This window comes from Panicum hallii, chromosome 5, assembly GCF_002211085.1.
Source record: "Panicum hallii strain FIL2 chromosome 5, PHallii_v3.1, whole genome shotgun sequence".
NCBI classification, from domain to species: Eukaryota; Viridiplantae; Streptophyta; class Magnoliopsida; order Poales; family Poaceae; genus Panicum; species Panicum hallii.
In genome coordinates this window covers 17,218,407-17,244,544 of record NC_038046.1, presented here as the reverse complement: position 1 = coordinate 17,244,544, position 26,138 = coordinate 17,218,407, and the positions used below count along the sequence as shown (strand labels likewise).

The 26,138-nt window shown below is 50.1% G+C and overlaps 3 protein-coding genes and 1 long non-coding RNA gene across 4 annotated transcripts; 2 read left to right on the top strand and 2 right to left on the bottom strand.

Moving 5' to 3' along the window:
- Nucleotides 1-5,167: 5,167 nt before the first annotated feature.
- On the bottom strand, nucleotides 5,168-12,004 carry LOC112894599. The gene is made up of 10 exons (XR_003229006.1): nucleotides 11,310-12,004; nucleotides 10,904-11,011; nucleotides 9,823-9,861; nucleotides 7,516-7,631; nucleotides 7,142-7,433; nucleotides 6,753-7,046; nucleotides 6,517-6,669; nucleotides 6,251-6,438; nucleotides 5,943-6,173; nucleotides 5,168-5,776 (listed from the first exon to the last, which is right to left on the bottom strand). It is a non-coding gene; the product is annotated as an uncharacterized LOC112894599 (long non-coding RNA).
- A 2,377-nt stretch (nucleotides 12,005-14,381) lies between these two features.
- LOC112894812 (uncharacterized membrane protein C776.05) lies at nucleotides 14,382-18,220 on the top strand. The gene is made up of 8 exons (XM_025962625.1): nucleotides 14,382-14,617; nucleotides 14,736-14,819; nucleotides 15,194-15,251; nucleotides 15,353-15,453; nucleotides 15,904-15,999; nucleotides 16,072-16,165; nucleotides 16,701-16,938; nucleotides 17,477-18,220. Exons 1-8 carry the CDS (start codon nucleotides 14,540-14,542, stop codon nucleotides 17,847-17,849), a joined length of 1,122 nt encoding a protein of 373 aa, XP_025818410.1. The 5' UTR covers nucleotides 14,382-14,539; the 3' UTR covers nucleotides 17,850-18,220.
- A 716-nt stretch (nucleotides 18,221-18,936) lies between these two features.
- Nucleotides 18,937-19,356, top strand: LOC112892517. The gene has a single exon (XM_025959660.1). The coding sequence runs from the start codon at nucleotides 18,937-18,939 to the stop codon at nucleotides 19,354-19,356; it is 420 nt and encodes a 139-aa protein (XP_025815445.1).
- A 2,830-nt stretch (nucleotides 19,357-22,186) lies between these two features.
- LOC112893852 lies at nucleotides 22,187-23,411 on the bottom strand. The gene is made up of 2 exons (XM_025961367.1): nucleotides 23,115-23,411; nucleotides 22,187-23,030 (listed from the first exon to the last, which is right to left on the bottom strand). Exons 1-2 carry the CDS (start codon nucleotides 23,244-23,246, stop codon nucleotides 22,587-22,589), a joined length of 576 nt encoding a protein of 191 aa, XP_025817152.1. The 5' UTR covers nucleotides 23,247-23,411; the 3' UTR covers nucleotides 22,187-22,586.
- Between the last annotated feature and the right edge of the window lie 2,727 nt (nucleotides 23,412-26,138).

Sequence of the window (26,138 nt, the reverse complement as noted above, 5' to 3'; positions counted from 1 at the left end):
ATTCCAACAAAATTAGTTTGGTAATTTTTTGGATTTTTCTACAGTTTTCTACGAATTTTACAAGACAGTAGCATCAACTACAAGGGGGGGTCCTCGGTATATTTGCGCCTGGGTCCTTGGAACACTAAAAACCCTTGCACAAATGCCCCTGCCAGGCCCCGACGGCGGCCGGCCGTTCGGCTCCGGCATGTTCCCACCGGCGGCAAGGTCGCCGGCGGGGAGATGCCGGCTTGGCACGACCAACAGGGCATGGGGAGACGGTTGGAAGGGTGGGGCTCAACGGGCAGGGGTGGAGCACTGCCGGCGGTGAGGAGGGGCGGCGGCCGGGGCGGCGCGTCGCCGTTCCCGGCGAAGGGCCGGCGAACATGGGGATCTAAAGCGCGCAAGAGCACCAGGAGGAGATGGGGATGAGATTCCCGTACTTGAATTGGCCAAAGAAGTGGTGGAAGGATGCTGTCGACGGTGAGGTCGAGCTCGGGCGGCTCCGGTGAGAGGCGGCTCGGGGTGGGGGCGATTCCGGCGAAGGAGGGCTGGAGGTTGGACCGGATCAGGTCAGGGAGCTAGGAGAGAAGGTGGGGAAGCGGTTGGCCGTGGGGATTTGGGCGGGGTGGCACGGTCGAGGGGAATTCCGGCGAGGAGCACGGGCGGGCGTCGGTGGCGCGAGGAAGAAAGGGAGAACAGGCAAGGGAAAGGGGTTTGGGCCGGTCTTATAGCAGCACATTGCTACATAGAAGAGAGGGAGAGGAGAAGCAGCCACGGGATTGAGCTCAAGACTGCGGGCGACGCCGGTGGTTCCCTCGGATGCGTGGCAGCTGCTGGGCTCCGGTGGCCCGACGTGGCAAGGGGAGGGGAGGATAGCGAAGGTAGCACGGGTGGTGGGGGAAGGGGTGGGGCGACGCGTGGAAGGGCGGCGCAGAGCTGCAGGGCGGCGCACATGGCCGGGCAGGGGCGGCGGCGTGCAGCAGAGGAGAAGCAGAGGAGATTGGGATTGGGGAAGATGAAGGGGACCTAGTTGTAAAAAGTAGAAAGTTCAAGGACCTCACTATAATGCACATATAACTTTCAAACCAGAGCTCAACTGTAGATGGGCCCAAAAGCAAAAGTGCAGAGTTTTTCAAGATCTACAACTTTGCTTTAGGGTTCATCTGCAGAAAAGCAACAGTTTTGAAATTAATATGAAACTTAGCAAAGTTTCCAAATTTTATGTAAATCCTATAGATAAAACTACACTACACATATATCCAAAGGGTAGTTTCACCTACTTTTGCGATTTAAACACAAGTTTTGAAATTTTGCAAAATAACCCTCATACATTTGAATTCTACCTTCCATATTCACCCATTTAGCACAAAAGGACCTCTATTAAAATATAATTATATAAACAACCACTTTTCCTTAGCATTAAAATTTTTAAACACACTTTTGCCACATTTTGTACATAATAACACACTAAAAATCTAGGGTGTGACCATGCTATTTACCTGAGTGTCACACGGACCCCCTCATCAACTTGAAGAAGGGGAGAGCTCTCTCCGCCAGCCTCGAGATGAAGCGGCTGAGGGCTGCAAGCGACCCCGTTAACTTCTGCACGTCCTTGAGTCGTGCAGGGGGCCTCATTGCTTCGATTGCCTGGATCTTGTCCAGGTTTGCCTCGATCCCCCGGTGTGACACCAGGAACCCGAGGAGCTTACCCGCTGAAACACCAAAGACACATTTCTCAGGGTTAAGCTTCGTGCACGTTGCGTGCAGTTTGACAAAGACCTGAGCTAAATTTCCTAGAAGGGAATTCGCTTCTCTAGTCTTGACTACGATGTCATCAACATAAACCTCAACTATGTCCCTAATCAAATCACCTAATGTAATGTTCATTGCGCGGGCAAAGGTGGGTAAGGCATTAAGCAGTCCATATGGCAATACAACATACCAATAAAGACCATCCACTATTACAAAAGCTATATGCTTCCTATCTGCCTTAGCCATATTGATTTGATGAAAACCAGAATAGGCATCTATGAAGGACAGCAAGTCACACTCGGAGGTGGAATCTACAATTTGATCTATACGTGGAAGTGGATAGGGTTCTTTTGGACATGCCTTATTGAGGTTGGTGCAGTCGATGCACATCCGAAGCTTTCCGTTGGCCTTTGGGACGACGACTGAATTGGCCAACCACTCGGGGTGGTGGACCTCTTAGATGAAACCAGCTTGCAGCAGCTTGCGGACCTCTTCACGGATGAAGTTCTGCCGCTTGATGGACTGCTTCTATGGCTTCTGTCACACCGGCCTGGCGTCAGGGTGGATCTTCAGATGGTGCTCAATCACCTCCCTGGGGATCCCGAGCATCTATGACGGCTCCCAGGCGAACACGTCGACATTTGCTTGAAGGAAGGCGATGAGCGCGCTTTCCTATTTCTCTCCTAGGTTCCCCCCGATGCGGGTGGTCTGGGAGGGCTCCGCTCTGACCTGGATGGTCTTCACGGGGACATCGTCCGTGTCAGACAGATGAAATTTGGGCGCCCTGGCTGGTGCCCTAGCGCGCGAGGGTGAGGGCTCGAACCCCTCTACGCCGGCAAGTGGGGCGAGACCTGCTGCCAGAGCATGCAGCTTCTCTACTGCCGCTACGGCAGCGGTCCGGTCACGTTGCACGGTGAGGACTCCTGCAGGGGATGGCATCTGGAGGACCAAATACCCATAATGGGCAACGGCTATGAACCGGTACAGAGCCGGTCTGCCAATGATGGTGTTAAATGGGAGGTTCACCTCCGCAACATCGAACTGTACGTTCTCTGTGCGAAAGTTTTCCTCAGTCCCGAACATGACCGGCAGGGAGATGGTCCCCACGGGTAGACGGGATGCGGGCCCACTTCGGAGAATGGGCATGACGGGTCCAGCTTAGACTCCGCGATCTGCAGCTGCTTGAACGCTGCATAGCTGATGACATTGAGGCTGGCGCCTCCGTCGATCAGCACGTGGTGGAGCTTGATGTTGGCGATGGAGGGGCGGTGACAAGCGGTAGCACCCCGGCCCCTGCAATGTTCTCCGGGAAGTCGGATAGCCCGAAGGAGATGGTGGTGCTCCTCCACCGTTGGTGGGGTGCCACTTTTAGCGCCCCCGGCTTCACCGAGAAAACTTCCCAGCGAAGGGTCTTGACGTCCCTCCGGGAGACAAGCTCCGAGCTGCCGCCGTACATGACGTACAGCTTCTTGCGGTGCTCGTCACCCCCGGACTCGAAGTCAGACTGGTGGTAGAGACCCTTAAGGTCCTTCTTTGGGTTTGGTACCCCAACTCCTTCTCCGCCGCGGCAGCGTCAGCGTCAGAGACCTTCTCCTTGTCAGGCCGCCGCGGCGGGGGGAGTGATCCTTGGAGGCCTGCTCGTGCCTCTTGCTGATGCGCTCCGCGAGCTTCAGGATCTCATGGCATTCGGAGGCGCTGTGGCGGGCCCAGGGTGAACAAGACACGACCCATGGTCACTACGCTGCTGGCGCGGATGCTTGCCGCACGAGTTCTGGCCCCGGCCGCTGCCGCTGTAGCGACCGAGCTCCAGTCTGCGGCTTATTTGCACCGCGGTTCTTCTTGTTCTTCTTCTTGCTGCCGCCAGGGGCAGCAGCACCAGAGCCCCCGTCTGGGTGGGTCCTCCTTGAGGGACAGAGTGCCATGCACGGCCCTCTGCAGCTCTGGCGCACTTGTCCGCCAAGACAAACAAGGTGGTCACAATCTCCACTTGATGTGTCGCCAGTTTCTCCAACATCTTCTCATCACGGACCCCCTGTCGGAATGCCATGATAATAGATGCATCGAAAATACATGGAATGGTTCCACGTACCTTGGTGAAGCGGGAGATGAAGGCCCGGAGTGTTTCCCCGGGTTGCTGCCTCACAGCGTGGAGGTGGGCCATCACGCCGTGTTGCTAGTACGCACTGTCGAAGTTCCCCGAGAACAGCGCGCAGAGCTCTCCCCAGGATTGGATGGATCCCGGGGTGAGATTCATGAGCCATATCCGGGCTGGCCCGGTCAAGGCTACGTGGAAGTAACTTGCCATTACGGCGTCGTTACCTCCAGCCGCCGTGATGGCGGTGATGTAGACCTGCAGGAATTCTGACGGGTTGGTAGACCCGTCATACTTTTCTGGCAGGTGGGGCCCAAACTTGGACGGCCAGGCCACCGCTCGAAGGTGGTCTGCAAGCGTTGCGCAGCCCACCCCAGCCACCGGGGCCTGGACACGTCCCTGCGGCTTCGGTACAGCCATGTCGAGCTCGGCCTCGAGGTTCCGACCCTCGATATTGAGCCGGCGCTCACGCGCCCGCTCCATGGAGACACGGGCGTCCTCTCCCGCACGTCTACGATTGAGTTCCGCCCGTAGGTCTTCGGTCCATGCACTCCTCACTGTTGGGGAGTGCACAGAGCCGGATCCGCCGGCGCTGCCTGAATGCAGATCCCCCCGCCTGTAGCAGGTCATAATAACCCTTCGCCCATGCGCGCGGCGCTGTGATATGACTGTACGCCCCTCGCCCACGCACGCGGCGCTGTGATGTGACGTGCCGCCTCGGTAACTGGCGGGCTTACCGTGATGTCAGCCATACCTGCCCAACGTGTCAGAGGGCAGCCCATGCCCTGTCTCGGGCACGCGCACCCCAACCACCGCATTAAATGCGGTAGCTGGGCTGGCTTCTCGCAGAAGGCACGAATCCTCCGGACACGTGGCGGCGCTGGTTTAGCGGCCGCTCCCTCAGGGGCACGTGGCGGCATCGGACCTCCTCCCTGGAGGGATGGGAGATCCGGGCCCCCTGGCTGGCCCAGGTGCACAGGCCCCCTAGGGGTCTGGCATCCTCATGTGGGAGCCCAAGACCATCCCGCGGTGGTCCGGGGCCGTGGTGGCTGTTCTTGAGCACTTTGCCCTTGTGGGCACATGGAGGCGCCGGACCTGCTAGAGCGTGGGGGGAGGTCCGGAGACCGTGCCCCCAGTTATCAGGCCCGGGCCGTTTGCCCTATCACCCAGGAGCTTAGCGTGAGGTTCCATAAGCCAAGTCGGCTAAGTCGCAAAGCTATATGTGCATTTTCCAACTAATAATTCGAATGCCAACCTACATGATTCAGCAGCATTAGTCGCGCCAAGTATTACAAAAACATCGAAGAGGTTGCCACACCTGATTTACATGAGCAATCCAGAGTTTCGCATGACATGAGTAAAACCTGATTTGCTTGCACCCCTACAGGGGTCTAACTTTTGAATACCATGACATCGACTACTTCCAGAAGCGTTGCCTTCGGTGTAGCTCGGATGTTTCTGATAATTCACATAAGTCCTATGATTTTTGATCCTACTCAAAAAGATTGTTCAGTGGTTTGACCATTGTTTCTCATTCTTACTCCAAGCTATCAACTAACTTACGAGCTACTGACTTCACTTCTTCGACAAACTCTGAGAATTTATCCTCAGAGCAGTCAGATGACATGCTGTCAGCTAGTGGATTCAGGTTGGCCTTGGGTCAATAGGATTTCATCAAGACGTGCGCCACATAGGTTTTGGTGGTATCCGAGATGTAGCAAGTAATCTTCTAAGGGGCTTAGTGAAGTCACTCCAACAACGTCTTGTCACTAACCCGCCCTTCTTCGCGAGGATCCACCATGTCGACTACTATCTGGGCAGCAATCCTGAGTTCTTCAAGTTCCTTTTCTCTTATTTCCTTTTCTTCGGCCATGTTCTTGATATGTTGTAGGCACTCTCCGAATTGCGCATCAGCATCTTCAAGTTTCTTCGCCATACACTCTACATCATCTGTGCAACGATATAGCAGATTCTTCACATCGGTCAATAGATCATATTTATATCTTATTATATTATTGAGTTCTGTGGGCAAGCAACAAGAAGAAGTACTCGTACAAGTTTAGACACAAACACTCGGATATTCTACATCAGATAAAAGCAGTCGAATGAGCATTACCTTGGTGAGTTTTGGCCAGGGCTTTGTTCTTGTTTGACAGATTCTGTATCTCATGCTTCAAGAGCAAAACTTCCGGGTGCGCTCCTGCTTAAGGGTGTCGAACTCATTCCGAAGCACAACATTTTTCATGGTATGCTCACCAATCCGGCGGTCTTTTTCCTGCAACTGGCGGGCTCCATCTTCTACCGCTCTGAGTTTGCCCGACTTGATTCTGGATCGATTGGCCAAGGTCTGTACGTCAGGAAAAGGCGGTCAGAACACCAAATACTAGTCGGCAAAGTCAGATATCATCAGTATAGGATACTTACCGTGGAAAATTTATACAATTCCTTGAAAGTATTTTGAAACTCTGTCAAGGTCGCCGAAAACAACATTGGATCTTCAATGAGGCCAGTCAGGATGGCATACTGCCACTTAGGGGGAGTCACCAGGATTCCACCTGAGGAAGAACCCGCAGCACCTTGATCTCTAGGGGCAGGCTGATGCTGCGGGTTACCTGTCACCTTGCAACTAGTAAGTAGTCGGGCGACAGGTAGATTGCTACCCACAGGTGGAGGCGGTACAATATGTTCACCTGCAAGCATCTCCGGGGACGCATCTTTGGCTCCTGATTTAGTCCTGCCAGTTTCAATGCCGACAAGGGAATTCGACGGTGTATCACGAACTGCAACATCAAATGCCCTCTCTAGCTCGGGGGCTGGAGCCTCCACGGCATCGTCCGGATGGCCTAAACATAAGAAAATAACAATGACAATTGTTCCTTACAACAACGAACCTACAATATACAAGTGAAAGCACTCGGATACTTACAGTGCAGACTTCTTTACTCCTAACTTTTTCTTTTTGAGTGGTTTGGGTGCTGGGGCAGCACCTAAAGCACTTGCTAACACCATTGTGCCAGTCATAGGCAGGGTCTGCTTCGACGAGGCAACCGTGAAGATTACCATCACTATGGTGCCAGCCGAGGGCGGTGTTTGCCCCAGCGTGGCTTCAGCAAGACCTATTGTCAGGTCTACTGTGACGGAGGGCATATCTTCTCCCATCATAGTATCATCCGCGACTGCTTCCCCGATCTTTTGCTTAGCATGCTTGAGGTTTGGGGAGCTAGAATTCAAGATTCAAGAAAGAGAATAACTCAATCAAAATCACCACGAGAAAGCAATCAAAAACACTAGTAGGGTCGATGAAGAGCACTGAACTGGGTGTGTCATCTTCAGCGCCATGAGGCAAAGCACCAGCTTTGCACTTCCGGATGGTGGCCCTTGGTCCCTTGGGGTGACTGGGCAAAGGATCACCACCAGAAGTGCTCTAGCCTTCCTGGGAGGTCTTCGTTTTCTTGCCCTTTGTCACCTCCGCCAAGATGCGGTCGTCATCGGTGCCTTCGTCGTCCTCCCTGCCCTCTGAATCAATAGTGGGCCGAGACAGCATCAGGTGGCTCAGACGATCAATGTCCGGCATTGGAGGCATGCTCCTATATACATTTATATTATCCTGCAATAATATTCCAAGATTTGTCATAAAAAATAGATTAAAGGATATCAGAAGTACTCAAGAGAACGATACGACCACTTACCCCTACCTGTTCGGGAGGATTCTTCGCCGAGTATAGGCTCCGCATATATGGGACGGTTTCATCGCCCATGAGCACCCGGCTTACTCGCAGCAAGGCTTCACCTTTCTTAATACGCTCTGCAGAAAACGGAGACGGATCTGAGACGCCAAGTAATTTGAAGCCAAAGCACGCGCGCTTCTGCAATGGCTGGATCCGCCTGCCCAGCCACGTGTACATCACTGATACTCAATAACTCCTATATCCATGTGCTTCTTGATCATTCCGAGCAGCTCCTCGATTTGGCTCATGTCACGGCATGGCATCTTCCACTCGCCATGGATCCTGAGTGCCCCGGCGGTCCTTTCGGGAAGTGAGGGATGATGGTTTTCAATGTAGAACCACCGCTCCCTCCACCTAGACAAACTAGTCGGGAATTTGTAGGGGATGTCCTTCTTTTCCATCCCCTGCCTCAATTGGAACCTGGCACCACCGACTTCATACATGGTACTCGCTTGGCTGTGGCTTGAGATGGAAGAGGTAGCAGAAAGGTCAAAGTGCGGTTCTATCCCCAAGAAGGCTTCACAGAGATGAACAAAGATAGAATGTGGAGAATAGAGATGGGGTTGAGGTGATGAAGTTGGATGCCATAATAGAAAAGAAGACCGCGAAAGAAATAAGAAGCTGGGAGGGCCAATCCGCGCTCAACAAAATATTGAAACAAAACAATCTCCTCAGCCCCTCATATGGTCTCTTATCACCAGCGGCAGAGCACCACTGGATAATCTCCTTGGGTTGCAGGAGGCATTCATCTACCAGCGTTTTGAGGTCAGCCTCAGAACACTTACTTGTTCTCCACCCATCACCGGCGATGGCGGCTAGTTTGGAATCCTTCTCCTTCGACTTAGTGGTGCCTTTCTTGCTCACAATTCTACACGAGCCGCTTCACTCGCGCTCGGGGGCTGAGGATTGGGGCAACGGAGCAGCACTACAGAGGAGGAGGGAGGTCTTGTTGACTACTCCTAATAGGAGAGGATCAACTGTGATTGGCTTAGATCTGAATCTGGCGGCGGCGGCTACGAGACGGAGGAAGACGAAAGGCCAAGGCAGTGAGAGTGCAAGCGAAAGGGTGAGTAAACCTAAGTTACCGCGCGGCTAAATAACCAGCGATGGCCCCGCAATTACTGTGTGGAATGCAAAAGATTTTTTTTCCTCGGGATAAGATTTATTTTGAGCGGTAATTTCAGGTTACTTTGGAAAAGTTATTTGCTTAACCATTTGTTTAGGGTAGCTATCCTGAAAAAAGAGGTTTTCGAATTTCTGAGCCAATTTACTCATTTTTACCATCAAATCAAATTCTTATTTTTTTTCCACAATCCATACCACGACTCTTTGAATCTTTTTTCCAAACCTTGGAATTTGAATTCAAGATTCGGGGTTGCGGAATACGTGTTATCGACGGCTTATTTTTCAAATTTTTAGAAGATAAAAGCTGAAGATTCAAGACTAATTTGACCCTCAGCCTAATTCTTCGATTCAACCTAAGTCTCAGGGGTTACTCCATATGGAGTGCGAGTTTCATCGCACCCCATATAAAAGAAGATTTGAAAACTACTCAGGGTATGAGCACCTCATAGCCTCGATGCAGCCAAGGAAATACTCGAAAGACACCTTTAAATATGAAGTTTGGAAGAACTTAAAGATGCCTTCAGAAGTACTCGGAAGCCTGCAATACTCGACTACAAAGAGGGGGCTTGTCAGACCCGAGGCCACGGAACTGCGCACATGGTGTACTTATTCTAGAATAAGAGGTGGGGCATGGCCCACATCCTATACCAGTTGTAACTACTCGTACAGGAGTAGGACTAGCTAGAATAGAAGGAAACTAACCGAGTAGTAATTGGGTAGGACACCTAAGCTGGTATCGAGCTAGGATTTCCATGTAACCTTATACCCTGAGACTATATAAGTGCGGGTAGAGACCAACTCCAAAGAATCATCATCTAAGATAATACAAACTACCACACAGGACGTAGCGTATTACGCATACTGCGGTCCGAACCTAACTAAAGTTTCGTCTTCCTTGCACCTTCGAGTTCCTGATCTCAGTGACACCCTACCTACAATCTACCACCTCGGGAGTATCCCTCGGTGGGTTTTGAGATTAAACACCGACACATGGATCAGTTTGTCTATTTGCGAATTGGGACGCCAACCACCCAAGCACCTATTGCATAGAAAGTTTATCTTAAAATATGTTATTTTTTTCTGATGAGTTCATCTTTGCAACTGAAACAAGAGAATCCTAGTCTGACCCTTCGCATCAAATACCTCATCTAAATTGATTCCTCCCAGACTTGCAAGTGCTTCCTGCACATATCAAGAAGGAAACAACCATAAGTGCTAGTACTTGACATCGACTGTGTGCAATTCAGGTTACTTGCATGGGATTATAGTTGCAGAAGTGTTTCCTTTTTCAGGTGATCAAAAAGGATAAAACACATGCTCCTTGAGTCAATATGATATGTAAAAGCTGACACAGGAGAGTTAAAAGACCATGAAAAATGAAAACTACAGTAACCAAGGCGAGAAAATAAGCAGTTGAACAGGAACATGATTATAAATTGTGAATCGCCATCCATTTGTCCTCTAAAGTGAAAACAATCTAAAAAACTGAAGTGTCTTCCTACCTGAATCTCAACATCCAAACATACATTTTGAGATATTGTAGCAACATTTTGAATTTATGATTCATTATATTCTTGAAGAAAATATTGTGCCCTGAAACATCCAAAAGCACGCACAATAACAAATGTTTCCTACTCCCACAAACTTAGCTTATTGAGCTCACCAATCTGCAGCGATTTCAGTCAAAAATTCGATATAGCAACCACACCAACAGCACCAAAAATTTTTTAAGGCGGATGCAAGTATATCTGCAGGCTGGCTGCAGAGACTTTCCTCGATTGGGATTATGGAGTCCATGCGGTGCTGGCACTTTTGAGCATTTATAAATCCTAATCATTCTTGCTCATTTCTATTTATGTGTACAGACATATGAAGAACTAACCTAGGAGAGGGAAAGCTTGCCTACCCCATTTATCTGCTGCCTATACTTGAGTAAAATTCTAATCACTGCCAGTGATGTTTGATTCATTTCTTTATTTTAAATAAGTGGTAATAAGTGCAAGCATCATTGCTCCATAGAGGAAAAAATATTTAACACCACACAATTTACATGTATTAAAGCTAGACTTTCTAATTTATATTTCAGTTTAACTTTACTATGCTGCAAATATCTATATTACTAAATGAATAGGCCCATAATGGGAGCTGGTGTAACATAATTATCCAAATTTATAAAAAAATCCACAATATGGAGCACACACAAATCCAAAGAACATCAACATACCAGCATCCTCACTGCATCTTGGATGTTAGAAACTTGGAGTGGACAAAGGAGTAGACGATTGTATTCCATTATACGTATGTTCAACACCATGGTAAGCCGGTAGCCTTCCTGCACCGATGCACAACATGGTTAGTCACGGGGCAAGGACCCTAGGAATGGTCCTGAGATCTAGACGCCACTTGCCTGCTACTGCAGGATGAGGGTGAGGTTGAGGTCACCCTCCTCCAGCTCAGGTGCCGCACGTGAATGGGTGTGCCAACATGATCGCAGCCATGACAAAGAGAGAAAGCGGACTGGAGCTAGGATTTGGATTGCCAGGGCATTGCCGGCGTCACGTGACGGACTCAAGGCATGTGGAAAAGTTGGGGCAGAGACGGGCGAGGGAAGGTGAGGCACGGATAGGAACCTGATGCGGCACAGGGTGTCATGGTGGGATGGACGACCATAGCCCTCACGGCGCTAGCTGCTGGAGCGGGGATGACAGAGATGGAGCTGTTGTAGATGGGATGGGACTGCGAAGATGGCGGCGCATCCGGCTGCCATCACCATGGATCTGTTTTTCTCTCCTCGAGTTCGCCAGTGAATGGAGCGGGACGACAAAGACGGGGTGCAGAGACAGCGGCCGTAGGGGATAGCGGCGCATGCGGCCAGCACCTCCATGGATTTGTCGTCCGCCGCGGACGCCGTGGATCCAAACGCCTCAAGTCCTCCATGGTGTGCAGGCGGCGGTTCTGCAAAAAGTAAAAAAAACAGGGGGAGGGGGCGGATGGTGAGGCAGAGCAGCAATATGAGCGCGGCCGGGAGTTCCTCGACGGCGCTGACAGCCGGAGCTTTGAGGGGGAGATGCAGGCCCAGGGCAGGTTACAGGGTAGAGGAAGCCGGCCTGGGTCACGAGCGAGGCAGCGTGCTAGCGTCGCTTGCAGCGTAGGGGCGGAGGCGGCGTGCTGGAGCCTGCTGGAGCACGAGGGCGGAGGCGGCCGGAGCGCTGGCAGAGGCGTGGTGGCGGCGCGAGGTTGGAGGCATCTGGAGCGCTGGCGGCAGCCTGCTGTCGCAACCTGAAGCACGGGGGCGCGGCCAGTGGACGACGAGCCGCCAGTGGGGTGGCGGAGGAAGCGGCGGCAAGTTGCCCCGGGCGTTCGGGATTACCCGAAACTTCGGGTCGGGTAATTCGGGATTTAATAAATTTGGAATTTTCAAATTGCTACCGAAAGTGTATCTAAAATTTTAATACCTGACATTTTAGATACCTGAAAATTCGGGTTCGGATTTAGAATTACTCATATTACCCAAAATCTGTACAAAGCACACATTTCAGCAGCAAAAAAACAATAAAAAGCAGCAACATAAACAATATTCCAGATTTCCAGCAGCATAATCACACATAACATGATAACGGTATCACACAATCACACAAGTTCTAGATTTCCAGCAGCATAAACATCAATACATTCCAGATTGCTGGCGCTTGACTGTTGCTCCTCTACTGGGTCTTTCGGCAGGCCTGAGGCAAAAAGGCAGGCCTACGATGTTTGGGTATTTCGGGTACCGCGGGTTAGAACCCGAAATACCCGAAATTAATTCGGGATTTCGCATTTGGTACCCGAAAATGTTGTTCGGGCTTCGGGATTTTCGGTTCCGATTTCAGGTTTTCTCAGATTTGGTCTTCGGGTTCGGTTTTTATGCCCGGAGCTAGCGGCAAGTGACAGGCGCGGTAGGCGGCGATTTCGGCGATGGGAGGAGGTGCGGTGCGGATGTTTTGTTCGGCAAGATGAAGGATAGCGGACGGCTCAAAAATTGTTTTGGCAGGACGATGCGGGCAGCCCTATCATCTGTAGATTGGACGGCTGAAGGATGCGGGCGGCATGACGCACGCGTGATTGACGGTGCAAAATTACGTTCGGGAGACCGATACGGCGTCGGGGCGCTAAGATCGCACGACGTAGGTACCGGTCGCCACTTCTTACTTTTTAATAGTGAGAGATTACTCGATGAAATGGTAACTAAAATTGGAACATATCCTAAATACCAATCCAAAGGTTAGTTACTTGGAACAAAAGCACATTGTTTTCATGGTTCTATTTTCACATCACCGCCTCGCGCTCACCGGCAAAACTTTATGAGCTCTTTCATAATTTCCACGGAACATCTCGGTTCCACACTTTGGTATATTTTCCTCTTTGATTCGAACTCTTTATTGCTATACTAATTATGTTCATCTTTACAAGTTTGTATCTCCTATTTGTCCGGCTGCTTCACGCGAGAGTTTGCTTATGCACGCAACTACAATGAAACTACGAGCATTCAACACCTTTAGCGTCCGTTTATTTCAGCTTGTGGGCACTTTTAAACCATTGGCTTTTAAGATCTCCAAAAATCAGATGCCCCTAAAAGCCGGAAGCTAGAAGCATCCTGGCATGAGCTTTCCAGCTTCAGGCTTTCAGGAGTATATGGCTTTTGGGATAATCTAAAAGTTAGTAGTCCAAGAGCTCCAACAGGGCTGGCAAGGTGAAGGGGAACAGGAGAGCTACCTGCCCTTTCTTCATCGTTGCTTCCTCTGGACCTGGACGTGCCCAAGCGAAAAAAACAGATGGAGCAAAACAAATTACCGTAGGCAGCGACAGCGACCCCAAACTTGTCAAGCCTAAGCAAAGAATATTCCAGGATTTGTGCCGTCCGTGTGCGGCTGTGCATCCAGCCAGCCAGCCAGCCCAGGGGACTGTCACCAATTGAAGAATTTGAAGCTCATTGGTTTGGAACATGGAAGTCGGGCAAAAGAACAAACTGGTTTTGGGATCAGCTAAACAAATCTTTGTTTCTAGATGGGGAGAAACCAAATTAAGTTGATGTCGTTCAATGAAAAATGAACAAAGTGGCATTTGGCTGCTTAAAACATTTGGCTACGTGTAGATAACATGGACCTCATTGTCCCTTTTTTTTTAATGACGTGGACCTCACTTTGCATTTACGCAGCATGGATTTAGAAAGGTATTCACATTTTTTTTTGTCACCTGCATAGCTGCCAGCCTGTCACCATTTTGAGTGGTGCAAAGTAAACCTTTGCCTTTTTCTTTTTCTAAACAGAGAATTTAAAGAAGAAACAAAAACTTGCCGGCAATCCAAAGCAGCACCAACGCGTAAAGCACCTATGCGCCGCGACGGGAAGAAATACTATTATTGTAGAGAAAAAGGAAAGAAAAGAGAAACTAAAACGATTTATCCAGACCCTCCCAAACCAAATCACGAGAAATCGCGTCTCCATCGGCCGCCGGGTGCAGAACGGCGAGGGCACACGTGTTCTGGTGTCGCGCTCTAACGAATCATTGACGAGGAACCCCAAGACGCCACGCAGCTCCGTGAGCTCACGGAAAAAAGAGAAGCTTTTTTAGTATTTTTTTTGGATGGGATCAGATTCGAGAAAAGCAAAAATGAAAAGACAATTAAGCTGTAAGCACTGTCACACCGTGTGATCGTATAAAAGGCCACCAAAATCCAAGGGAGAGCGAAGAATAGGAAAGGAAGAGGAAGGGGGGAAATTCATAAAAGAAAGGTGGTGCAGAGGATAGGGGGAGGAGGGAGCTTTTACGTCTTCCAGAGGCCTTGGTCGCGTCTCGAAGGTTCTTGCCTTGTTCGGAAGGGATGGCGTCGGAGGTGGACGACGAGGCGGGGGCGGGGTCGCCGCTGGTCGCCAACGGGGCGGCCGACGTCCGACGGAGGGTGGGTCGCCGCGCCGCCGCCCGGCTGTTGGGCTGGCGTTGATTGGTTCCTGTTGCGATTCCGATTGTCCTTTTTTCGGGGTGAGCTGTTGATCTGTTCTAGGGGTTTCGTGTTGCAGAGGGACCAGGCCAAGGCGATGCTATCCAAGCAGGCCGTCAAGATCGCCACCAAGGCCGAGGAGCACGAGCGCTTCATCTTTAAGGTCATCTCCCTCCTCCCGCCTCCGCTTACAATCCCTTTCCTCCCTTTCCTGTGCAAATCATGTTGCCATCTCAACAAATCTTGCCGCGCCCTTGCTTTTATTTATCGGAAATTAAGGGATTGTTGTCTTGTGTCTCCGTAATCAGTCCAGTCCGCAGTTAATTCTGGTGGGCATCTGTGATGTAACTGTTCGATGAGTACGAGAGGATATTGGCGATGTTCTTATGCTCTCTTTTTTGGGGGCAATTGAGCGGAATGGGATACTGTAGCTGCACCCACTTTGTGCATTTATTGTTCGTACTGTACTGCAAAGATTATTGGATGTAGGGAATGTTGTCACATAGTCACATGGTGACGCGCGTTTTAAATGTGCAGGTCACACACTTGCTGGGTGTTCTTGGATTTGGGGGATTTTGCTACCTCTTGGGTGCCAGTAAGCAAACTGCAGCATTGAACTATTCGGTTGAGCGGGGTACATCATGAGGTTCTTGTTGGTTCCTCTTGTAACACTGTATGCTCTGTTCCTGTTTGCAGGACCACAGGATGTTCCATATGTGTACTGTCTGTTTTATGTCATATTTGTTCCCCTTCGCTGGATCTACTATCGCTACAAGAAATGGCATTACTATCTCCTGGTGAGCCCAATACCATCTCACATTTTTATGTTCTCGAAATGCACCCAGTATCAGAAATATCCTTGAACTTTGTTCAGTTCATCAGCTTAAGTGCGTTGGTGTCACAGTTTTAGGGCTCTACCTCCTTATACTTTGTTCAGTTCATCAGCTTAATTGCATCGGTGTCGCTGTTTTAGGGCTCTGCCTGAAGCATAGCTGTAAAGTGAAATGGCTTAGTGGCACATGTTAGTACGATAAGTGAAAAGTGCTGTTATATAATATTTGGGCAACTCATTGCAGTTGCATGATATATGTACAGTCTCTTTCATTTTGCAGTTTGAATGTTCCAACTTCCTAGTCACAGTTATAAGTTTGTTGGACACCAGCTTGATGTTCTCTTGATGGAATGCCTACATGCAAACCATTTTCTTGTGTGTAAAATATTGTGATTATATTTTTCCTTTTCTTCAGGACTTCTGCTATTATGCCAACACTTTTCTCCTTGTAATGATTCTCTTCTATCCAAAGGATGAAAAGCTGTTCATGGTTTGCTTCTCATTTGCAGAGGTATGAAAAACAATTTTTTGTTGTTTTCTGATCCATTCCAGAATATGTGTGTAATCCTTTAATTCATTACAGGGTCCGCTTGCTTGGGCACTAATTGTGTGGCGCTGCAGCTTGGTATTTAGCTCATTTGACAAACTTGTTAGTGTACTGATACATCTTTTACCTGGTAAGTGATGAGTGATCTCAGCCATGAACAGCCTGATCCAATGTATGGATACTTTACTTTTGCGGTTATGACATCATTTAGTTTTGTGAACTATTTTAGTTCTTTCAGTTCGTTGAAACACTTGACCAATGCGCGCAAATTATTTATGGGGGTTTACACTCTTTGAATTATTCTTCTCTTTGTTGATTAGCATGTGAATATGAGTTGTTAGCGTGCTAGCTCACGATTTCGTGAACTTCCTTGTTTTAGTCGAGCTGAGCTTCCATCTTCGCTTATTATTGAAAATCTATGAAACTACTAGGAACACTTAAGCCAAAATGTTAAACAATTAGAAATAAAAGTTGATCAACATTTACTCTTGAGGAATTGAACAAGAGTGTGCAATTTGTCTGTTAGTCTACATAAGGGCTCCGAGCCTGAAGTCTGGTCTAGGTTATATTGACTCATATTTGCTCTAGGTTCCCAGATTACATCCATTACATTTCCTTTTTTAATATACATATAGTGCTTCATGACTGATTGAGAACATTTACAGGGATTGTTCTGTTCACTATCCGGTGGTGGAACCCACAAACATTTGCTGCCATGCATCCAGAAGGAAGAGCAGCCAGAGTTACATGGCCATATGTGGAGAACAAATCATATTTGTGGACATGGCTGTTTTTTGTTCCTCTAGCTGCTTACACTTTGTGGCAACTTATGTATTTTCTCATAGTTAATGTGCTGCGTCGACAGAGGTTGTTGAGGGACCCTGAAGTCATGACATCATACAGGTACATGTTTGCATTTTTTTTTTAAGGTCCAGCATGCACTGTACCTATTAGCCTACTTTGCTTGATGTACATCTGTATTTTGCATGCCCTCTTGCTTTGTACTGAGAGAAATGAACTCAATAGCTTAAGGGTTAGGCTTATGAAATTGCAATGGGGGAAGATGGATTTGGGTTTGTCCTTGACACACAGCATGCATCACCTGGCCACCATTGGACGGTGATATTAGCACTAATGAACCTAGATAGACACAGTTGCAGTTGTATTTTAATGCAATGACAATGCCCTATTTACATTGATGCAGTCCGTAGATTTGTTGCTTGAGTTTTACTTTGAATTTATATACAAAAGAATCTTCTCATGCTATGTGCTTAAGTTCGTACCTGTTTTTTTTTCCTTTTTGCCCCCATGCATTCCTCAGTTCCTGACTCCTTTCCAGTTAACAAAGTTTGATTCCATAAACTGTTGGTATTCTCAAATATCCTCGCAACATTGAACCTGGGAAACCCAGTAAATTTTCCTGTTATAAACTGTTTTTCAGGGAGCTCTCAAAGAAAGCACAGAAAGCAAACAACATCTGGTGGAGACTGAGCGGTCTGCTGGGTGATAAGAACCGTCAGGTCATGTACATACTGCTCCAGGCGCTGTTCACAGTGGCGACGATGGCCTTGACTGTCCCCATATTCCTGTCGTACTGGATGCACGTGGTGTTCCAGATACTGAAGGTGTGCGCGGCGACATGGAACGGTGGAAGCTTCATCCTGGAGGTAATGCCTCGGCAGGTAGTACAGAAGCAGCAGAAGAAGAAACTCAACATGAAGCCTATCGAACAGGCGAACTCTGCGCAACATGTGGAGCAGGATGATATGCCGGGTAACCAGCACGAGCACACAACCGAGGAGCAAAAGCAGTAGTGGGGAAACCAAAGCAGGGTGTAAGATTAGATTTTGCAGGTTACTGATACATTCTCGATACTACTTTGTGTGAATGTTCCGTTGGGAGTTTTTTCTTTCCCTTTCGACATTTGTCTGGGGTGGCCTCTAGGTTTGGTTGGACTCCTATCACCATGGGGGATATGGTGTGCGCGTGTTTGACAAGGCAAGGGTGGTTGTTCTGATTTCTTTCTCTCTCTTTTTTCCTTTTTTCTTTACCGGTGCTGGTGCATTATGTGTGTAGGAAACTAGAGGAATCTTTTATCTGTGGCAGTTGCGAGTTTGCTCGAGTTGTTGCAACTCTCATGTTTTGAAAGATGATCATGTTAATGATGTGATGCAAGATGATGTTATTTCTTTGATGTCATTGCTGGCATAAGGTTATCTTGAAGGATAGAATAAGGTGCCTTTTGGAGGAGTCTCTGACGGTTTGCTGTGCAAGCATACGTTCTTGGAAGTTGCAATGCAATCCCAGGGCAACTGGGCCGTTGACTGACGGTCGCAGCACGGTAGATCTGCCCGATCTTCTATGGTGAGCACTGCCTCACTGGCGGACTGCGTTGCTTCCTATGCGGAAGAAAGCTGTTTCGTTCGTTCACTGGCATGGCACAGGCACATCAACTTCTCGAAGACTCCGTGGTTGGCCATCTGATCAGACGTGCTACAATGCAGGCGATGAGATCAGCTTCTTTTCGTCACGCTGACGAGGTAAGCGTAGCAGATCAGAATTATTCGTTAAACACGTTGGCGTAGGAACTAATCCTTCCAAGCAGATGGGCTCGTCATCGATGAAATTACCAGTGCCTTTTCTATTAACCAGTGCCTACATGATCAGGATCCAGCTGATCTGATGACCGGGTCTGATCCGTGGGTGTCTAGTCAATTCCCGTCGTCCTCTAGCTCCCTCTCGACACGCCACGCGCCTACTCGCCATGCACGCCGAGGAGCACCTATAAATGGCGCACCGCACGGTAGCTTGTGAATTTTGTTTGTTTGGCCGTTCGATCACTTTGCATCCGATTTCCCCCGTAACCGCGACATGATGGTCGTCGCGATCCGAGTAGCCACCATGACCATGTCGCCGTCCGCGGCGCTGGCCGCCCTGGGGTCCGCGCTGTTCCTGCTCAGCTCGGCCGCCGCCGCGCGCCGCGCGCTCGGCCGCGGGGACGCCCGCGCGGCGGCGTCCGTCGCGGCTGCCACTGCCCTCGTGGCCGCCCTCCTCGCCGCGGTCCGCGCGCACGACCGGGCGCGCGGCCGCCGGCGGCGGGGCCTCCTCCGGGCCGCGGCGTGGGCTCTGTCCGCGGCGCTCACGGCCATGTTCGCGCGCCGCGTGGCCGCTCTCGCGCCGGGCCCGGCCGCGGCCGCCCTGGTCTGGGCCCTGGCCGGCGCCACGGTCGCCGGAGGGTTCTGCTGCCTCTTCGTGCACGGCCGCGGCGGCGACGGCGACCCTGATCACGTCGGCGGCGGGCGCGACGCCCGGCCAGCCTAGCTGCTAGCTAGGACGCGGCGTCAGCTCGCTGCTTAGTACTCCTCGTGCTTCCACAAAACGTATATACGTGTCATACGGTTGAGTTGTTACAAGTAAAATTACCCGTCCAAAACACAAACTCCTAGTAATAATAAGTGGCCCACCATCCAGTAGTACTAGTGCCAAGCTGGAGGATTCGATCTGGCGCGAGTTGGGCTCTGCCATGTTTGCTTCCTGTCTTCTGGGCTCTGGCTGATCACCGAGCTTGAGTCTTGGGCTCTCTGAACGTGTAGAGTGGATGAGTGATCATGTCTGGTATACTGCAGCTACGCAATCCTCAATAGTGATTAGCCAAGTTTTCGCCAGCATGTCCAACATGGTTGCTGACCATGGAAATGGCTTTTATGACAGATAAATGAGACCTGTTTTCCTGCAAGCTAGTATGCTTCCTTCTGGCACTAATCCCTGCATGCACCGAGACTTCCCCTTTGTCCTAAAAATAAATAAAAACCAGAAGCACCGGCCACACAATGCAAATAAAAACCATCGAAACTTGATCTCATGGACGATCTACCGTCCCGGGTCATACTCTCGGATGCCGACGACATGAGAAGCTCACCTTTTGCCGATGCAGCCGGGTGTTAGAAGTGATCTCCGAGCTGGTCAAGGACCGACTCCTCCGCCTCCCACGCGCTCCGATTGGGGGCGCGCTAGCCATTCATTGGCTATGGGGCCTCCTCTCGTGCAGCGCCATGAAAAGAGAAGGGGAGCCGCCAGGGCACACCGTCAAAAGATCGCCGTGCCACTGGGGTTCCACAAAATCCTAGCTCTACCGATCTGGAGAGGCGCTGAAGCGAGGGGACCCGCCTGCAGCACCGTCACCGACCACGCCGCCACCGCCACTGCGACCTCTTCCCCGACTCGCCGTTCACCTCATCGCCGACTCGCACCCTCGTCGTTGTCGATCTCACTCAACGACATGAAGGTTGTCTACCCTACCTCTCTCTCTCTTCCTATCTCTTTTTGTTCATGTATTCTCTCATTGTAAAACACTGTTGTTTATTCAAAAGCAAGTTATTCACCCTCTGATCTATTCCTAGAAGATCCAAGAAGGCAATCACTGGGAACCTCCACACAACCGATTTGTATACATTAATCAGGTCCACGAGTGACCTGGCCGGAAGCGTCATCAGTGTCTTCTGGTGGAGAACCCTGCAGTACCCCCCCTCGGGTTCGATTTTTCGCCTGGTTGCTTGTGCACAGCCTTATTCGTACAAGGCGAGTCTCCTCCAATGAAGGATCCTGAATGATAGCATATGTGATCTGTGTGGGAGCAAACCTGGAACGGCAACGCACTTGATCTTCCGCTGCGCAATTGCGGCTCCATTCTGGCAATCCCTGAGGTTCAATCTGCCATCGGATCTAGGTGGCAATGACATACATCGGCTCCCTCGACAAGCAGCCATCCCAGCTGCCCACTTTGACACCTTCACTCTTGTTTAATGTTGGCAACTATGGAAGTGAAGGAACGACATCACATTCTATCATGAAACATTAAGGGCTAAAAATAAAGCTAAAACTGAAAGGCTAAAGTTTATGGACCCTAAGTCAGACCTTGCAAACCTGCCTGTCGACTACCGCGCTCAGATAGAAGGCTGGATGATAAGTGGTGCTCGCTTTTTTCTTTGGCAATGTAAACCGATTACAATGCTGTAACTGTTTGCTATAATACGATCGTTAAAGGGCCACGAGAGGACCGTTTTGATGGATTACAATGCTCGAATGAACGAAACGGGCGGGGGTTCTCCCCTCCTCCGTTGACCCCCCAAAAAAAATCCATAAAAACAGGACCATCCACCTAGCGTCTCTCGCGGCTCTGCGCATTCCTCCCTGTCCACAATGACCACACCCCCACACACAAAGAGCGCCACCTCATCGAGTGGACATAATTCACCTAACAACAGATTAGTGATCCATGTTGTCGGATGGAAAACAGGGAATTTTCTCCCAGTGATTTCTTTCACCGCTTTCACCGCCTCACGGCTTTGAGTTAGGAGCGTCAGAACGTCCTCGTGTTGTTTTTTTATAACAACCTTATAATATATATTTTAGAAGCAGCAGTCTTATAGAAAGACCCTCCAAAGAGGAGCTAATTACAAACCAGGCCCAAATAGCCAAACACATACGAACACCTCCACACCGGAGGAATCCACGAGCAAGCTGCAGATCACTGTCGGCACCATCACGAAGCTCGCCGACGAGAGCCACCACCAGAGGCACCGACGTCCAAAGGGACCCAGAAGGTGTTTGGAGCATGAGCGGAGAAGCCTCGTTAGGAGGCTTGAAGAGGAAGAAGACTTTGTGATGAAGAATATGGCCAGCGATCCAAGGACGAAGATAAAAACGGTGCCAGCTGATCGAAGAGCGGAATCCTCAAATCCAGATGAAGAATTATTAGGCTGTTCCTAGCAGTTGTCCCATTCCGATAGGGAAAGAGCGCAGCAACATGCCTGGGGCGTGCGTGGTCCGCACTGCTATCGGAGAGCTGCTCCCAGCAGCTTGCGGAGGGTCTCCCGCATGCAGCTTCCCATTGTACCAGATGATATGCCCACCTCCACGTGTCGTTTGATTACAGGTCAGAACAGATGGGATATAGGAAAGAGAAGGTGGGGAAAAGGGAGCAGGAGAGAGAGGATTCCATGTTTCGGATGCAGGATGCGATCGATCAGTACTGGGGAAGCTACAGTGGCCATCTTGCCTCAATTACCGCATGGGGGCCAGTTTAGGGGAGCTGCTGGGATCAGCCTAACACAACAAACAATAATGATCCACGTCATACACAGCTAGGAGCTTACGCAGAAGGGTGCGCGTAAATGGTGACGAATACAGAGGATTTATGCAGCGCCTTTCCGCATCATCGCTCTAATAATCTACATGATACAGCATACAGGTACAAACTGCACCAGATTAAACAAAGCTTACAAACGGAGTCACTGTGCTAATAAAGTGGGCTATTGAGCGTGTGCCCGTCCAGCATCCGGCATGGCGCTTGCACTCTGCTTGTGCACGAACAAGAACAGCTAACACTTTCTGTTCGTGGTTACCTAGTTCTAGTTATGATACAATGCAAAGCTCCCACGCATTAGCAGGATTTCGTTTTTTCCCCATGCAATTACCACATAACATTTGATCGGCGACGTCAGCTTGGCGACGGAGCTCTTGGCCAGCAGCAGCACCTGCCGTGCCGCCGCTCAATCCGACTCCTGCAGGCCGGCGAGCACGACGGAGCCCACGAACAGCCCGGCGGCCCCGGCCGTGAGCACCGTGGCCACGACGGCCTGCGCGGCGACGAGCGCGGCGGAGTCATCGGGCACGACGACCACCGCGGCGACGGCGGCCACGAGGAGCGGCAGCGAGACGGACGCCAGCGCGGAGGGGGACGCCCCCGCGGCGGCCTCCACGAGGCTGAGCAGGCCCAGGTCCTCGGCCTTGGACAGCAGGCCCAGCCGCTCCAGCGAGGAGAGCGTGACGCCGAGCTCCTCGGCCCTGGACAGCAGCCCGGCCTTCTCCACCGTGCTCAGCACCTTGCGCCGCTCCAGCTTCCGGAACACGTCCACGGACACCTCCTCGCTGCCCTCCGCGAAGATGCCCGCGCCGAACCACTGCTTCGACCAGTTCTCGTCGTACCGGTTCACCTGCGCCGGGACACGCGAGCGGCTTGAGCGGAAATCGATCGGGCAAGCTGGGCGGAGCCACGAGACCGATGGGTGCCTACGTACCTTCTTCTTGGGCGCCATGGCCGTGACCTTGAAGCGCCGTCGGCTCGTGGAGGAGGGCGGGAGGCCAGCAGGCTGGGAGAGCCGAGACGAAGAGCAGCAGCCGGAGGAGATCGCTGCTGGTATCGCGGCCATTTCTTCCTACTCTTCTTCTTCCCTGCTGCAGCGACGCAATCTGTTTCCCAGCTCTGTGTTTTTTGTTTTCCCGGACTGCTTGCTCTCTGTTTCAATGTCCGCAGGAATCGAAGGAATCTGAATGTGGCCACTGGCAGAGGGGGCTTATCTTTCGGCTGGACCCACGTTGGGCGAACTGAGCGAAACCGAGCCACAAGTATGTGTGGGCTCGTGGCGACGCTTCCTGCCGGCCAACCCGGGGGCCACGCACTGCCCCAGATGCAACCACTGTACCACAGCCAAGCACGGTAGGTAGAGTGTTACATGGTCATATTTTTCAAAATCATATATCAAGCACCTCCGTATTCATTACGACAAAATCTTGAAAACAAGATCGCATTTGAATAATTTTTTAAAAAAAAGAAATTCGAACATGGAATAATTTTGTTTGAAGCTGGAATAATTATTTTAATAATATAAAAAAATTCCGCCTTCTGTAATGGTTTAACTGTCAGTTACACATGTGACTCCTAATATTTCTGTATGGCCTTTGCCCACGCCTCAAAGTTTACCATTCTTCATGATACGTGTAAACTTCTAATTGTGGGTTGCTCATTCGTGTGCTATCCCAAATTTGACAAAAAATAAAATTCACTTCTTCATGGTCCTACGTATTCTCTCTGATTAAAAGTAAAAATAAGCATGGACCGATAATTTATTTGGAATCATGATACCTCCATGACGGATAATTAAATATTTTCAAAGTATGTTTTACGTGAATCTATAAGCATCTACCTTATGTTAATTTTATATATTGATGGTCAAAGTTAAACAAATTTAGTTCCTAAAAAAGTTAAAAATATTTGATATTACTAACATTACAACGACCTGTATTATAAGTTGGAAATCGGAGGGAGCACACGATTTGGCCACCAGTCCACCACATCGTCGCTTACTACTTACTACTACTGTCGGGGGAAATCTTCAGCAGGGTGGTGGAATACACCCGTCTAATCCTAGTCTAGGATAAATTTGGAGGAAGTCAAGGAACGCTATATCAAGGGGTGAATGAACATGAAAAGCACACAAGGGTTTAGAGTAGTTCAGACCGCCGGAGCGTTAAATCTTACGTCCACTGTATGTTGTATTGTTTGTGAGAACTTAAAGCTTCCAAGAGCTTGTGAGCTTGGGAGTCTCTGAAATTCTCTAGAACTTGTGTTCTAACGAGCGCGCTTTCCCTTTTATAGGCTCAAGGGGAGCGCATACACTGAGCGGGGCCCCGACAGGTGGACCCGGCGATATATTAGATAATGTACACATTGGATCCTTTATGCCACATATTCGAAAATCTTCCTTTTCGGTTCCTCCCTGTAGTCCTCGATCGGGAAGTTGATGTGCATATCTTCTACCAGGGTATGGTTATGTACCGTTTCACGGCACGGTGCCTGCCGTCAGTGACATGCACAGTGGAAGTTGTGCTGTTACCGTTGGATCAATTCCTGCTGACAGGCGAAGGGGTCGTGTTGACCTGCCATGCTGTAGCTTCCGCGCACACTGTAGCAGTGCACGCCGCAGCCCTCCTGCAGCAGATCATAATTACCCTTTGCTCACGCGCGCGGCGTTGTGATGTGACTACACGCCGTCCGCCTTCGTACGCGGTGTGGTGATGCGACGCGCCGCTTCGGTAACTGGCGGGCTTACCGTGGTGTCAGCATACCTACCCGACGTGTCAGTGGACAGCCCACGCCCTGACCCGGGCACGCACACCCCACCTACCGGCATTTAATGCGGTAGTTGGGCTGGCGTCCCGCAGAAGGCTGGCTGCTACCGGACACGTAGCAGAGCTGGCTTAGCAGCCGGTTCCTCATAGGCACGTGGCGACACCGGACCTTCTCCCCGGAGGGAAGGGAGGTCCGGGCCCCTGAGGCCGACCCAGGTGCACAGGCCCCAGAGGGTCCGGCTTCCACACGTGGCGGTACCGGACCACCCCGCGGGGGTTCGGGCCCGTGGTGGCCGTTCCTGAGCACCTTGTCCTTATGGGCACATGGAGGCGCCGGACCTGCTAGAGCATGGGGCGAGGTACGGAGACCGCGACCCCAGCTGTCAGGCTCGGACCGTACGCCCTGTCATCCAAAGGCATAGGGCGAGGTTACGGATACCCTCGCACCTTCGTGCTGGACACCCTAGCAGGAGGTACCCTGTCCGTCCGTATGTACCGACAATTACTATCAATTTATCTGGAGGCTATTAGCAATCAAAGTGTCGCACGGTCATATTTTTCAAAATTTTGTATCAAAATCAAAATCCGACTGCACCACCGCGTTCCTTGCGATGAAATAAGATCACACTTGGATGATTTTTTTGAAATATTTTTTTAACGGGATCAGTTTTTTAAGCTGGAATAATTATTTTAATGGTATAAAGAAAATATTTCATCTTATGTCATAGTTTGACTGCCTAGAATACTGGAAGTACCGAACAATCAATTGTGGAACCTCAGTAGAGTGGGCCGAAGGCCCATTTCCACTACCGCAGATCCACAAGGTAACCAGGGGTGGCCATTATTATCTTGTTTTATTATTGGTCCCCTGCAGGTAGTAGGCTAGTGCCGGTCGCCATCTCGTCTACCTAGAAATCACTAATTTTGAGTTGATTTAAGTGAGACATTTACAACTAGAGAAGGAAGTTTCTTGCCTTGCCATAAATCCAATTGTTGCCACATATGAGTGTCGGCACATTTTCACTTTCTAGCCTTGAGCTGCTGAGAAAGGAGATTTTTGGTGAAAAATTTTTACCTCTTTCTTTTCTGCTGCACTATTGAATTGCACTATAATTCCACTCTTCCGCCAAAGAAAAGGAAAACAGTTCCTCTACAGTATTGCAGAGGGAACGATTCCTCTGCAGTACCGCTGA